A 16,353-nucleotide genomic window follows, 5' to 3' on the forward strand; every position below is an offset into this window, starting at 1 on the left:
TGCGTCACCGTATCCCGTAGGAATATCGGTATAAAAAGGTGCCTATGTGTTATTTCAGTTGTCCAGCTATCTACGAAGCAAAATAGTATTATTATTCACCAATAGATGTCAGGAAAAAAAACACGAATAAAACACGAATGATGACATTTTCTAAAAAAAATTCCTAGCTAGATCGATTTATCGCCCCCGAAACCGATTCCGAGATTCCAATTATATATATATACATACAAGAATTGCTCGTTTAAAGGTATAAGATAATAAGGAAACCAAAATAAATGGAATAAATGGCCTGTTATACCATAACACCTAAGCCATAGCACCAAGAAGGCGTTCCACCAGCAGGCTGCCATTTTAAGATACTACATGTTTCCTAAGTAAATTATTAAATCAAATTGAAAAATAAAATAAAAATTCGAAATGACACAAGTTCGCACTGACAGTGGTGTAACCAGTAGCAAAGCATTTGCGACTTCATCGCAGTGGTATATAAAAACACTTCAGTACAAAGACGGATAAGAAATTTTTTTCTCTTCAACTAATCAAGTACACCCGGACTTATCATGAAATTGGTTAGTTTTAAAATCATTTTAAATTCATTTTAATAACAGTTTGTATTCCATGACGAATATTAAGAATTTTAAATGTAGAACATTAATTAATAAAAAAATTAATACATACATACATAATATAATTTTAACTAAACATCTGTTATACTTGTAATTTTATTTTTCTCTTATTATTACCAAAATCTCGAAACATTTTTCAGTTTACATCAATAACCGCCATCATTGCGGCATCCGCTGCTGCAACAGCAACCCAAGTCTACCAACCAGAGCACTACAACACGGAAATCTACCAATCACAGGGCGTGGAACAGCACGCGGTTTATCCCGACCAATCACAGCACGGCTACCAGCGGCCATTGGCCGAAAAGACAGCCAAGATACTGAGCTACCACTCGGAGAATAATGGCCACAATTACCATTATGCGTACGAAACAGAAAATGGTGAGTATCATATTATCACATATTAATTTCGTTGTATGTATAAATTTTGATTGAGTTTAATTAATGTTTCCGTTAAATTTGAACGAAGTTATTTTTTTTTTGGTATCTAAAAGTGTCTGTAAAATAAATGTTGTTTTCTTTGCTTTTTATTAAAAGAATTATTGAGCACATTACTTAAATCTAAAATGTGTAAGTTAAATTCTACATGATATTTTAGTAATTTTGAATCAGTGAATTTGCTAGAATTCTTGCGTTATGGCCCGTTATTTATTACATATAAATCTTGACGATCTTATAATCAGTAAAAGTCGTCATCTACCTAACTTCCCAGTTTTGTCTGGACATTTATTGTCCAAAAAACATAATACTTTATATAACCAACTGAACTCATAATTTCAAAATAAATACTATAATATCCCAAAAATTCTCAGGTATCAAAGCCCAAGAAGTAGGCCAAGTCACCAAAGGCACGCAAGCCGAAGGGGCCTTCTCTTACACCGGCGACGACGGCCACACTTACACCGTCACCTACACAGCTGACGAGCACGGCTTCAGACCGCAGGGAGCTCACCTCCCCACGCCACCCCCCATCCCCGAAGCCATCCTGAAGAGCCTGGAGCAAAACGCTAGGGATGAAGCCAGCGGGATTGCTGATGATGGTTTGTGGATCTTGTACTAATAGTTTTAATTAATAAATGAATGAGGTGACATTGCTGGGGAAATATTTTATAACGTAGAAGGATTCCTGTGATATTCCGACACATTTACTTCGGTTTCCAGTGCTCACACTGAGTATCAGAACTAAGATATATCAAAAACTATAACGTCCTCGGTGGGGTTACCTTTATGCAAATCTGGCTATTGGTATAGGTGTAAAGAAGAGACGGACAGACATATACTGTTGCATAAAGTGAATATTATTTTTCGAAGTGACATTGATGATCAAATTCATGGAACCGTTACGAATTATGATTTCGTTTACTAAAACCTTGTTACGTGTAGTTAAATTTAATAATTTAATCACTTGTTTCCTCAAAACCTCCAAGTTCAATTATTTAAATTATTGTTTAGATATCCGTGTTAAATAATTCATTGTTGCTATCAATTTAATCTATTCGCGTTATAGTATTAACTGTCTTTACAAATGTTGGTAAGGTGTTACCTTATATTCTGGCATGATTTTTTTGGATATTATGACGATAATGATTTTAATTGGTTTGGAGATTATGAGAGTCTTCAATTTCTTAATATTTCATTCAAATTAATTTTGTTTATGATTTGTTACAGGCCACTACCGCGATGAGCACCAAACGTATTATAACGAGGGCTATCAGCAAGAGGGGTATGCGCCTGCGCAGCTGAACGAGTACCATCACTAACTGTTTTAGGATTTGTTGTTATTTGTTGTTTATTTTGCTGATGATGTAGCAATAAATGTTCCTATAGTTGTTTTTCTGTTCTTTTATTTGACTTTTGATGATGAATTTATAAAAGTACGTTTGTTTTCCACTTGGGGTTTTGTCTCCCGTAGTCAAGGGCAAAATTTTTTTTTAAATTGTTCTCACGGGCTTTCTAGATGTCCTCTCCTGAGCTTCGAACAATTTCTGTGCTAATTTTATTCAAAATGCTTCAGTGATTTAGGCGTAAAGAACAGACCGATAGACATAGACATAAACATACATTTATTCACATATAAGAACACACATAACTAGCAAAACAGGCTAAACACTGAACGTTGTACAGAAGGAAGTAATAATCAATTAGCTTTCGTCTGCAAGATTTTTCGTGGGAAAATTGACGCTACCGATCTGAGTGATGAGGTGTGTAAATTTTTCGTCCCTAATAATTACTGCCGCGGGCGCAGGCACGAGCTCTTAGCAATACCGCCAGCTCACACGACAGCCCGAGCTTCATCACCAATTCCGCGCGCTCTTACTGCGCTCAATGCTCTCCTGAAGGATAACCCAGAATGTGATCTGTTTGCGGATAGATGGGGATCTTTGTTATCGGCATGTCTGAGCTTCTGCGAAAGCTACAACTAATCAAATTTCTTTATTTTATATTGTTACTTGTATCTGAATGTCATTAATTGTAATTATGTAATGTATTTAATAGTAATTGTGTCATATATATTATTTATAAATTTAAGTGAGATGTTATATAATGTAAAAATTGATAATTAATGTTATTGGTGTAAAACCGTTTTAATTATTATAAATAAATAAATAAATAAAAAAAAATAAACACAGACACAATTTAAAAAGTTAAATCTGAATTAGGTTACTGTTGTGTGTAATGGCTGTGAAAAGATTCAGGCTCAGCTTTAATGCCATGAGTTACAATACACAGTTATTTTCGAATTTATATATAAGGATTACGAACAATCTCGATTTCGAATTGGGCCAGCTCGCACCGGGGAAGTACCACACCCCTACAGAAGACCGGCGTGAAATAGCATGCTGCTGTGTTTCGTTCGGTGAGTGGGGGAGCCGGAGGCCCATATCCTTTCCTTACCCTTCCCAGTCCTTTCCTTTATTCCTATCGCCAAGCCTTTCTTAATCCCTTCCCAAAAAGTCGGCAATCCATTTGTAGAGGCGTAAGGTCGGCAATGGACCTTATGCCTCTCCAAATGTTCATGGGCGGTGGTAGCGCTTACCATCAGGCGTCCCACCAGCTCCATTGCCGACTGTAACATAAAAAAAAAGATCTCGAGTGCTATTCAGGAAGATTGTCCTTACAATTATGATCACCGAACTTAATTGATTAACTGATATTAATACTATCAAGCTTCAGGCGACTATTAAGCGAGAAATGTGTTGGATAGCGTTGAAGGAATTTGCTGTGATGAATTGATCTATTTTCTTGGACCGATTATATGCAATTTAAAGGCATATTGCCATATTAGTATTGTTCTATGATAAATAAATAAATTCTTTAAAGCACTCACACAAAAGCGGTCGTACAAAAAAGCAACAAAAGAAATAAAAATTTAATAGAGGAAGAATAAATATTTGATAATAACTGAATATTTTATTACAAGACTTAAATTCTGTGAGAAACAGGGGGAAACTAGTTTATATTAATAAGCGATAGACTGCAATTTAAAACCGTTTAAATTTCAATCTATCGATTATCTATAATACACATCTTTAAGGTAAACGCTAACAAAGGCCGTGATTACGAATCTATCAGCCCACTTGTTCCATTGTAATAGATATAAATCGACATTCCTCGTCGTCTTCACTCTCGATCTGGTTGCGTCCACTTGGTGCTTCAAATATGTTAAAATGATTTAATATTTAGTTTTATAGCATTGAAGTGCTATAAGTGCTTTTTCTCATGGTAAATAATTTTATTCAAGTTATATTTAACAATACTGACATTGAGTTATTTGTATTCAGCTCAGATAATTCTTAGAAAGTAAGGATAAATGTACGATTAATTTTATCCATATTTTGTATTTATTATTTGAAGTTTAGGTATGTTTGAGTACAATTTTAAAATAAAATAAAACAACTGTAGAAATTCTTCGATAAATGAAGTAAAACTCGTTCAAGGTCTTGTTTTAAATTGTAAAAATAGCGCCATTTTTTATTCTTTGATGATATTCAGTTCATATAGAACTTTTTAAATTTAATAATTGTTCTTTATATTGATTATTCATTATATCATTAAAAGATATTTTTGTGTGACCATCGAGACTTATATATCTTACTAGCATACCCGGCCACTTGCTGTGGCTGAGTAATAATTAAAAATATTAAGATCATAAATTATTGGGATTATTAATCGAAACAAAAATTATCCTATATCCTAAGTTGGACCAAATTTTATCAAAATCGGTTGAGTTGGTGAAGAGTTCATGGGGAATATACATCATGACACTGGATTTTTATATACATCTTATATACTCGATATCAGTTTTCCGTGACCTGACCACTGTCGCTTTAAAGTATTGGTAACGTCACAATGAAAAACATAATAAATAAAATAGCGCTTAAAACCCGTTAAAAAGTCTTTTCTAAATGTAACTCACGTAAAATCGAACGTAAGAACATACGAAATACCGTTAATAAATAAATAACTTGTACCAAGTGGAACGTAACAATATTTGCAGAGTCAAGGACACGAATCGAGAGGATATTATCCCACATCGCGAGAATCCGACACCCATTCAGAATTAGTCATGTATTGTACAACGGTATTTAGGGTTCCGTGTATCACGTTAGGTTCCGTATAGCACGTTTCGATAAAATATAAAAAATTAACGTTTTTTTTGTATGTATATGAAATTATGTTTCATCCTAACCGAGTATTTAATCGGGATGAAATTTAAAGACTTTATAAGAGATTTTAAACGCGATTTATTCTAAACATAAAATTCGATACAATGAATTGCCGACTTCAGCCTGGAAAAGAAAAAAAAATGGTTGCCTGTAAAGTCGGTTTTACGGGCGAAGATTTTACGTGACAACGTCTTTTTCTCGGTAGAATATTTATTGATATGAATATTATTAAATTGCACAATAGGAACAAGGAATTGAATGAAAATAAGTATTGCACAAATTTTAACTATAGAAAATATATTTTGTTTACTAAAAAGACAGAGACAGAGACACAAGCACGCGCCGATTCAATTCTCTAGTGCTGCGCGCGCGGCGGACCGATCATAGTTCTCTGACTTAAGAAAGGATTGACCAGATGAATAAAGGGAAGGATTGGGAAGGGTAGGGAAAAGGATATTGGCTTCCGGCTCCCCCACTCATCGAACGAAACACAGCAGACCTATTTCACGGCGGTCTTCTGTGGGAGTGTGACACTTCCCCGATGCGAACTGGCCCAATTCGAAGCGTGCTCGACTACCACATACAAAGTCTTCCAACGAATTATGTAGTGTTTACAATAACTTTAAAAAAAATAAACCTGTCTAAGGAAATATTAACTGTGACATTATAATTCAAGATGATTATTATGTTGTACATCAGTAATTTTTATTTGCCAACTCTTTTGATGGCCGCATAGATTTAAACATGTCTAAAACTTAGAAATAAAACCAGTACTTCTATCAGCCATCTACCCTCGGAATGTTAAAGAATTATTTTTGTTTTAACTCCAGTAGGTATGTGAGTAAGTAAATACCAATATGTATAAAATACATTTATTCTTTCTAAAATATATGAGAATGAAGTTCTGGAACAAAGTTCCTTATCGCATGTTGTGAAAGGGGGCTAGACGGAAGAATTCTCACGAAAAGTTTTAACGACATTGTTTGCTATAGTAAAACGTGCGCATGTTTCTCTGTCTGTCTGTCTCTCTCTCTTTGTTATAGAAATGAAAGGAACTTCGTTCCATCCGGGTGTCCATTGACACCTCTCAACTTTTTTTATTTCATATTATAGTATCGATTTTGGCAATCTTGCTGTAAATATTTTAATGAGAAAAAAAAATTTTTGTAAGTTCGTTTGCTTGGGTCACATTTACTCCTGAACGGGTATACGGTTTCATCCGCGTAAGTCTGTCTCCCATAGGAATATTGGGATAGAAAGTTGCCTATGTGTTATTCCAGTTGACCAGCTGTCTACCTACCAAATTTCATTGTAATCGGTTTAGTAGATTTTGCGTGAAAGAGTAACAAACATACACTCATCCTCACAAGCTTTCGCATTTATAATATTAGTAGGATTACAGATTTATTCTAATACACAAATATTCCCTCAATAATGAGTCAGAAGAGATTGTTTTATATAAAATATTGAATCATACGACTCACGTAGTGCAAAGGTTAGGTCATTTCTGAATTATACGCATTAAAATCAATTTATGACTACAGTAAACTTTAGTTTAGATGCGCGTCACACATAGAACTGCATACTACAACAATGTTACATATTATTATTTAGAAAATGCTATATAAAATATCATATTATATAATAATTTATTTAAAATCAATCATTTTATTAAAAAATTAATTGAAAGGTTTCATGTGATATTAATGCAAAAATATAAGCTATATAATCGCATTGGATTACTTTTATACCTTCGGTTTCGTTTTTGAGATTAATTATAATCTGCTAGCTCTATACCGCGGTGTTGCTCGCGTGGCACCCGATGCAAAAGTATCCAGACTATAATCTATTTCTGTACCAAATTTCCTCAAAATACGATAAGTTTACCCTTTATAGATTAACAAACATCCATACATACATCCATTTATAGTAATTAATTTTCGCGTTTAAAATATTACTAGGTAATATTACTATCTAAAAAATCGTAATATTTATATATTACGATTTTTTAGATTAAATAAAAACGTATACGTGTTTCGATACCGTGCGTTTCGCTTTAATCTATCATAGTAGATACTCTAGGCTTCACACGAATTTAATGGTTTTTAAATATATTATTATACCGAATAAATGCATTACTAAAGACAAACGGATGACGTCAACACACGGAGAGGAAAGGACAAAAATACCCGCAGTTATCAAATAAAAAAACCAAATAAAATCAATCGAATTAAGTACATCTTCCGTTTATAAGACGTTGGTAACAACTTACAGAGAGCACAGATAATATAATACAAAATAATACAGATAGTAATAAAACTCAAATATATGTACTTGATTTATCCTGCAGACCATTAGACATTCTTATAAAGCACATTATCGTATTAATAGCATCACACCCATTTGCTATTCATCATAATATAGGAGCTTTTTTCATACTCTCCTTGACATAAGGTTTGCCATTTATTATTGTAAATGCTTGTCTATGCATTTAGTTCGTAATTAAAGTGCTTAACTTGTCCTGATTGATACATTAGAATAGGATTTGAGTCCCGAATAAACATCATAATTCGAATTTTTCAACGTTTAGTGTATTTAAAAATTAATTTGAATTTATTTAAAAATAGATGACCTCCATCAAATTAGTCAAAAATTTCTGGTTTAAAAAACATTATTTTATGTGGCAGGTGGGTCGCCTGATGGTTAGCGATCGGCAACGCCCATAATCATATACATTTTACAGAGGCTATATGCCTGTGCTAATGAATTGACACTTGTTGGATACGGGATAACGCTGGAGGATTAATGGGGGGAATAAAGGAAATTACTGTGAAGGTTATAAGTATTTTATATAATAAAACAGCCTCAAACTCTAAAAAGTATTTATTGCATTCAATTTCTTTAAGATGTCTTTTGGCAATATTTTTATTCGGAAATCAGTTTATAAAATACTATAATAAATGTAAAATTGTGTTTGTTTATTTGTCTTTCTTTCACGTCACATTGGAGTGATTTTGTAATTAGATTTTTGTGCCTGGTGATGCTAGACAGTGACTTAAGCCATAGTCTACTATTTACCTCAATAAAGCATCACATTTCCATGGAAACTTCTACTGATTACGCAAGCAAAGCCACGTGCAGGAAGCTAATCATCAAATAATGTTATTCGAATAATGCTTTTAACAGAATTTGTGAGACAAGCAAACTTTAAATTACACAATGAACATTTATTAGAATGGATAAATTATCCAGCGTTAACACAATCATTGATAGAAATATAAATTTAATAAACAATTTAACCAAGCCTTAATAGTATAATTACGACTTATAAGAGACGCTCCTTTGAGACTATAGGTTGTTTGTATAGTTTTATAATTTGATATGATGATTTGCATTTTAATCCCATGATCTCATTATTATTTTATATGATAGTAATAACACTGTATGTATGCATTACTGTACATAGTAGTTAATACATACTTTAAAAATATTTGTCGTAAATGACATTCTCTGCCGTCTCATTTTGAGACTGTTGTTCATTAATATATACTGCGTTTTCTCTGTCCACCAGGTTGTCTGGAAGAGATGGCTGCTTAAGCGAGAAGACCACGTCTTATTTTTAAATCTTATCGTAAATCTTATTTTTACTTCCTGTCAAACCGAGCACATTCTTTGTGACTCCTGGGATCGAAGTCAGGTTCGATGTTAGGCTACCTATTGCACCAAGCTCACGGTCAAATTCCTCGGATGGCTTGTTGTACTAATACAGCTGATAAAGGAACACATCGTCTGCTCTCAAAAGACATTTTTCGTATTTAATTTTTCCATTTATGTTCCGTAATTGTTTGTAGCACGAAGTTATGTAACCTTTTAAATGTACTATCCACTATAAAAAGTAATTAATTGTGACCAAACAAACAAACTCTTCAGTTGTATTAGTATACACAAGCTGTGCCCCACGGTTTCACCCGCGTAAATCTATATGCCGTAGGAATATCGGGATAAAAGTTACCTATGTGTTATTCCAGTTTTCCAGCTATCTATGTACCAAATTTCATTGCAATCGGTTCTGTAGTCTTTGCGTGAAAGAGTAACAAACAAACACATACATCTTCACAAACTTTCGCATTTATAATATTAGTAGGCTAGGATTATTGTGGCTATAAAAGCGTAACTAGACTGTAAAGGGCTTCAGTCAAGGTCTGCGCTGCATCGTCCATCTTTATATATCCGGGAGCCATAAATTATAAGCAAGGGATAAATATCTTTGCTATTTACATCGGCATTTGTCCATCCTGACCTATACATGTAATTATTAGATCGCGTCAAGCGACCGATGGACGGACAGTTTCTTTCCAATAATATGAAACTGATGTGTGGTGATTGTGAATTAATTATATGATTATTCAGATCCGCACATTTAATGATTTTATATATTGTTAGACTATACTAAACACTAAAGACTAGATTAAAAAAAATAATGCTCTATATGTATATATATGATTATTTATAAATTATTTATGTAAAAATTGACAAATGTAGGCCACTAGCAGATCACAGTAGAACTTTATATAATGTAATATCTTTATTATAACGTGTGAATCACAATAAAGCATTTTGAATTTGAATTAGATGCAACTGACTAAATCAAGACAATTGTCTAGAATCGAACCGAATTGAAACACTTATCTCTAGTAAAAGCTACACTATTCTATTTTAATTAATAAAATAAAATTAAATTTAATAAATGTTTGTTTCTTTCTTTCTTTTCTTTCTTTCTTTCTATTTGTATTATCATCATCATCATCATCATCAGCCCATATACGTTCCCACTGCTGGGACACAGGCCTCCTATGAGGGTTCAGGCCATAATCCACCACGCTGACCAAGTGTGGGTTGGCAGATGTCACATGTCGTCGAACGTTTGATTCTTGGACATGCCGGTTTCCTCACGATGTTTTCCTTTACCGTTTTAAGCTGTGGTGATGCTATCCACATGTGCAGATAAATTGAAAAATCAATTTATTTCCTGCACGCTCCGCTCGGTCTCGAACTCCGACTTATCGATTTTGAAGTCCGAGGTTCTCACCACTGAGCCACCACTGCTTTCATTTGTATTATATGTGAGAATTATTGATTAATCTTATTAAGCCTTTAAGACGAGAACATATATTAATAGTCACTCACATCGGCTGAATATATTTTAAAAGACAATAGAATTATTATTTTTTAACTGCATAAAATGAACCATTTTATATTTAATTACAAAAATGCTTCGCATGTGAGAACTCAAGGCAATGAGAAAATCGATAGATTGTTTAAATAAGTTCACTTATCAATGATCACAGACAGACGGAAAACGTGAGAATTTATTTTTATAATATTCCAACGCGACCTTAACATCTAAACAATGCATGAGGTTAACGCAGTGCTTCATTATTTTTAAAGGTTACTTGTAAACATCATTTCGGTTAAGTATTAGAAGATATTCAGTTTTTTGATGTAATTTTCCAATATGTAATCATAATATAATCATTTGTGTCTATTCTGTTTAGTTGTTTGTTATCTATATATAGAGTTGTAGAGTATTTTTGCTTGAACGCGCTAGTCTTAGGAACGTGTGGATGAAATTTTTGTACAGAGAAAGTATATAGGATAGTTTATATCCCGGACATTTCATGGGAACTAGAAAAAGTCCAAGACTGAGAAAGTTCGAAAAATAAATGTCAACTTGATTGTCAGACAGACAGGTGACAATAAATAAAAAATGTTAAGTGAAAATTAATAACAATACTGGTTATGTTATTTTTGAGTTCGTGTATGAGTTAGTTGAAATAATTGGGCATAGCATGTCGTATTTGTTGTAAGAAGATATGATATATGGCGTTTACAAACTTCTTGCAAACGCTTTCCTCACTTCCTTATTGTTACAATGTTCAATTGAGTAATTGTTTTAGGTTAAACGCTTACCTAATTAATGATAATAGGTGTACATGTCATAAATTATATTGCACTCGAAATAATAATGCACAAACATATTGAATTGCTATATGCAATTAACATATGCTTAGTGCCTATTGAAAAACGAAAGTACATAGTATTGAAGTTGTTGTGTCACGGTTAATTTATTATTAGCTCAATATCTTAGCCATTTCCATAATATTATCCTATTGATAGTACAATTTATCAAAATACTTTCTTAGCAGATATTTACATCATAGTGACTATCTGCATGCCAAATTTCAGCCAGTTCGTCCACCTTTCATCATCATCATCATCAGCCCATATATGATTTCACTGCTGGGACAGAGGCCTCCTATGAGGGTTTAGGCTATAATCCACCCCGCTGGCCACGTACCGGTTGGCTGATGTCACATGTCGTCGAACTTTTAATTTTCGGACATTTTCTTTTCTTTTTTCACCGGTTTCCTCCAATTTACCTGCAATTAAATTGTAAAAACAATTTATTTCCTGCATGCTCGCCCGGTCTCGATCCCCGGCTTATCAATTGTCATGTCCGAGGTTCTCACCACTGAACCACCACTGCTTTTATCATCTTTGCGTTCTATGTATTAAAATTTCACAGAATTCGATACAAATTGATTCTCCCAATAGATATAAAACATTAAAACATGTATATTTTCGAATAATAATTTGTCAATCAAGCCTTGATGATGGTATTGGAATAAATTTGATTACGATATAAAATATGACATAGGATATTTGTGTTTGATTTTATGGGAGTATTATACATTTCATAATTCATCACTTCACGATATATTTATAACATGAATTGATGTTGTGAATTAGTATATTAATTATGTAGTTATTTAACAAAATCTCGTACCTACCGAGACTCTTAGTACATATAACGTAAATATGATTCACTAGTCTATCAAAGCACATAAGCACTACTGGAACGTACGGGATGCATATTAGCATGTATCTAAATACTATGTCATAGTGCAAATGTAGTATATTTTTAATATTAATGAAAAGGAAGGAGGAATAGTTCATATTGAAGAATAAACATAGTCAAATATGTTATGTACTATTTGTATGTTTGTCACGTTCTCACACAAATACTGCTCTATCGATTCGAAAAATTCTTTCATCATTGTCAAGCTGCAACTTTACAGAGTGACAGCCTATGTCACTCTGTGAAGTTGAATACATGTACCACGGGCGAAGCCGGGGCGAACTTACTTTTTTTTTTAAATGATTTATTTTATTCCATATTTAAACAATACAATCAAATACAATCAAAAGAAATGGCATATAAATAGTTGGCACTTTATAAAGATACACTAGTTCCCACACTAGGATCCCCTGTGTTGTGGGCAACTAGTCTCTTCCGATGGTGCAGAAATTTTTAATTTCTAAAGATTATAAGCTATACATTGCAGTGTATGAAATATAAAAAAAACACTTGAATAAACATAATCAAATGTCACAGTATGTATCAGTAACCACGAAAACTAAACCGTTTCGTCTAACTGGTTAGAATAGTTTAAAATAAATCGCGGGTCACACGAAACCTGTCTTTCCCAACCATTTGACCCCCGAGGTTGTTTAACGTAACACAATAGAGATTTGCGTTCGTACATTGGTGTTTGGTTGCGGTAATATGATTATGATTTATTGAAATGTATATCAATCATAATGAAGTAATTAAATATTGAGGCTCAACAGGTTCAACTGTTAGTTTATTTTAACTGTTACTTACTAGCTTTTGCCCGCGGTCTCGCACGCGTTAATTTAGAGTAGTTGATGCTATTATGCATATAAACCTTTCTTTTGAATCACTCTATCTATTAAAAAACCCCCATTAAAATCTGTTACGTAGTTTTTAAGATTTAAGCATACAATGCGACATAGGGACAGAGAAAGCGACTTTTTTATATTATGTAGTGATACATGTAATATAAAATAGACCTGATTGGTGGTGGGATTATAAATAAATATAGGCTAGTCTAGGTATAGTGTACCTATAAAGTGGTGAATGAAGTTTTAAATCAGTTCAGTAATTTCACAGCTTACTTGTTTTTAAAATAAATAAAAGAAACATTTCCTCATTATTATACACATAGTATATTAAATCTTTTCATATTCTAATATGCCTGGTAGAAATCGCTTCAAAGCGATAAGGCCGCCAATACTCAGAGTGAAGATTTTTGTGTAATTGCTTTTTAATGTATATCTGTCCATTATACAATAAAGTGTTCATAAATAAATAGACTCATAAACCAACACTTACCTAATACCTCTTTACTTAGAATAATCGTAACTTATTTGTTTAAATGTAAGTTATATACAGGATTATATAACAGTGTTTTCCCAGTAAGTAGAATTGATTTACAATATTGGCCAATTTTTTCCTCTGGATTGTATGAAAGGTATAGAGATAAATTATTATATATATAATCTGGATTAGCACATTGGCACATGGGCTACTTTTATTTGGGGTACCCCGCGAGTTACGCAGTGGGTTAAAGCTTGTATAAAATAATCAAAATAGGATGACTTATTTCCTGATACGACAGAAAATTTTAATGTTTCAGCTGCACTATATTAATGACTAGCTGTTCGCCCCGGCTTCGCCCGTGGTACATATATAGTCTATGTTACTCGTGGATAACGTAGCTTTCGAATGGTGAAAGAATTTTTAAAATCGGTCCAGCAGTTTTTGAGCCTATTCATTACAACCAAACCAAACAAAGTTTTCCTCTTTATAATATTAGTGTAGATGCAGGATGAGTACGTACTATTATATATTTAGGTTTAAACTAAACAAATATATACAAGTAAAATGAATCGCCATATGCGAAACTGAGCGTGAAACTCGAGAACGGCTAGACCAATTATGTTGAGATTTTTTTAACGTTTTTGTTAAGTCACATATACCATATATATATAGTGGGATATACCACAGGCAGAGCCGGGGCAGACCGCTAGTGAATTATAAAATCACATCCAAATTAATTGTTTTCAAATTAGAACAATTTATCATATACTATTAATTGTCCTTAAAAAATCGACTAAATAATGAATATTCAGTACCTAATGCAATGGCTTAATGGAACTCTAGGGCGTGGACTCCGAAATATCACTGTTGAGCAAAATAATGACCTTTCTTCTATTTTTAGAATGTGAGAACTAAATATGATATAAGTTATTACGGTACAATAAGAATTATCATGCCTTCTCTTGTGATTTGTACAAATTTTTATATTGGTGATTAATTTGTAGTATCCTCCTACTAATATTATAAATGCGAAAGTTTGTAAGGATGTGTGTATGTTTGATACTCTTCCACGCAAAAACTACGGAACCGATTGCAATGAAATTTGGTACGTAGACAGCTGGACAACTGGAATAACACATAGGCAACATTTTATCCCGCTAATCCTACGGGATACAGAATTACGCGGGTGAAACCGCGGGGCGCAGCTAGTAATTTGTAATGTTGCATATGTTATTATTAATAGATTACTTTTGATTAATTTTTTATATTGTGTTTTTAATAGTGATCATAAATGTTACCCTTTATCTATTGTATTGAATATGTCTTTAGCATATAATTATTGTGGCAGTGTTTTTAGAAATAAATAACATTGAATATTAAGTTAGATTCAAGGAAATGAACTGAATTTATCACGTGTCTACACTCTTTTTTAATACATCTTATATATTAAATTTATTACTTACATACTTCATACTAAATTTTAGGGCACCATTATTGGTCAATTTAGGTTTAGATTGAATATATTTTAAACTGTACTTCTTAAAATTATGGAAAGTTCTCGTTTCAAAGAGGACTCTTTTAGGCCTATTCATTTGTTTCTATAGAGTTCGTTTATGTTAAACTATCATAGCAATGCGTAAGCTTATTTTCAATTGGAATTGAACTCGCTACCATTTAACCATTGTACTTAACCAACAGATATAGAAACGGGAAGTCTATAGCATGAAATAAACACAAACGGAGCTCAGTGAATGGAAAAAGTAGGCTCTTTAACATTGAACTTTGTTACGTTACGAAACGGATGATATGGCATGCGGGTCCTATCACCTGTCCTTTGACACTAGCGTTTAGCGTGGGTTTGCTTGCAATCTCTGTAAAATATTTGTAAGGTTGCGCTAGAGTTCGTTTTCTAAATTTCATTGTTAGGCCTGGGGGTGAGACAATATTGATATAATTAACAACTTTTTGGTCAAATTTAAATGCACGATTTTTGCAAATATCATGCTAGTGTTGTAAAATAATATAAAAGCTTTGGAGGGAAACACAATTTTGCTTTGGAAATAAGAAATTTAAAAACATAAAGTAGTGATAGCAAGTGGGAAATTTTCCTCACATCAATTCTTTATGAATGAAAATTTAAGTCGCACACATGTGGCAGTTTAAACTCAACGTATTATAGAATGTATACATAGTAAATACTTTAATTGCACATATCATTATAATTAAATTATATCTACCATCTAATAATAGTTTAAATTCTTATCAAAATGTGTAAAATATTATATAATTTTCTGCTGATATTAATGGAAGTTTATTTACAAGTGACGTTTTAATAAATGTTAATGCTTCTTTGATATTAAAATAATAAGTTATGAATCAATTAGTTATTACAGATTTATGATATATAAGATTAAAAGTTAAGTAAATATGAATTTATGCTCTGTGTCTCTCCTCTACTTATTTTTGGCTTCTCTCCGTTCATTTAGTTGTCTGGAAGAAATTGCTATGTAGTAAGACCACAATTTTTCTTAATATATATCTAGGTTCAGTCTCAAATTGTTAATGTTCCGATTAAGCATACATACATCACAAATCGCAAAGTAGACCCCTTTTTTCTTTTCATTTAATTAGTTTTCTTCCAGAAACAATTTTGACTCCTTATAACACGGGGACCATTTACCATCTTAATACAAGTGTTTCTTAAGACTGTTTAATATTACCCTACATAACGCACGTAAAACCTTTAATAATAAATTAAAAAATCTTTTATAATATGCCATGTTATTGGACTAACAACTATGGTTACATAATATAA

At 32.8% G+C, this 16,353-nt stretch overlaps 1 protein-coding gene across 1 annotated transcript; it reads left to right on the forward strand.

Annotated features, from left to right (window-relative positions):
• The first annotated feature begins 450 nt into the window (after positions 1–450).
• Positions 451–2,459, forward strand: LOC119832055 (cuticle protein 3-like). The gene is made up of 4 exons (XM_038355651.1): positions 451–569; positions 767–1,007; positions 1,439–1,666; positions 2,295–2,459. Exons 1-4 carry the CDS (start codon positions 561–563, stop codon positions 2,384–2,386), a joined length of 570 nt encoding a protein of 189 aa, XP_038211579.1. The 5' UTR covers positions 451–560; the 3' UTR covers positions 2,387–2,459.
• The last annotated feature ends 13,894 nt before the right edge of the window (positions 2,460–16,353 follow it).

Source organism: Zerene cesonia, chromosome 14 (assembly GCF_012273895.1).
Source record: "Zerene cesonia ecotype Mississippi chromosome 14, Zerene_cesonia_1.1, whole genome shotgun sequence".
NCBI classification, from domain to species: domain Eukaryota; kingdom Metazoa; phylum Arthropoda; class Insecta; order Lepidoptera; family Pieridae; genus Zerene; species Zerene cesonia.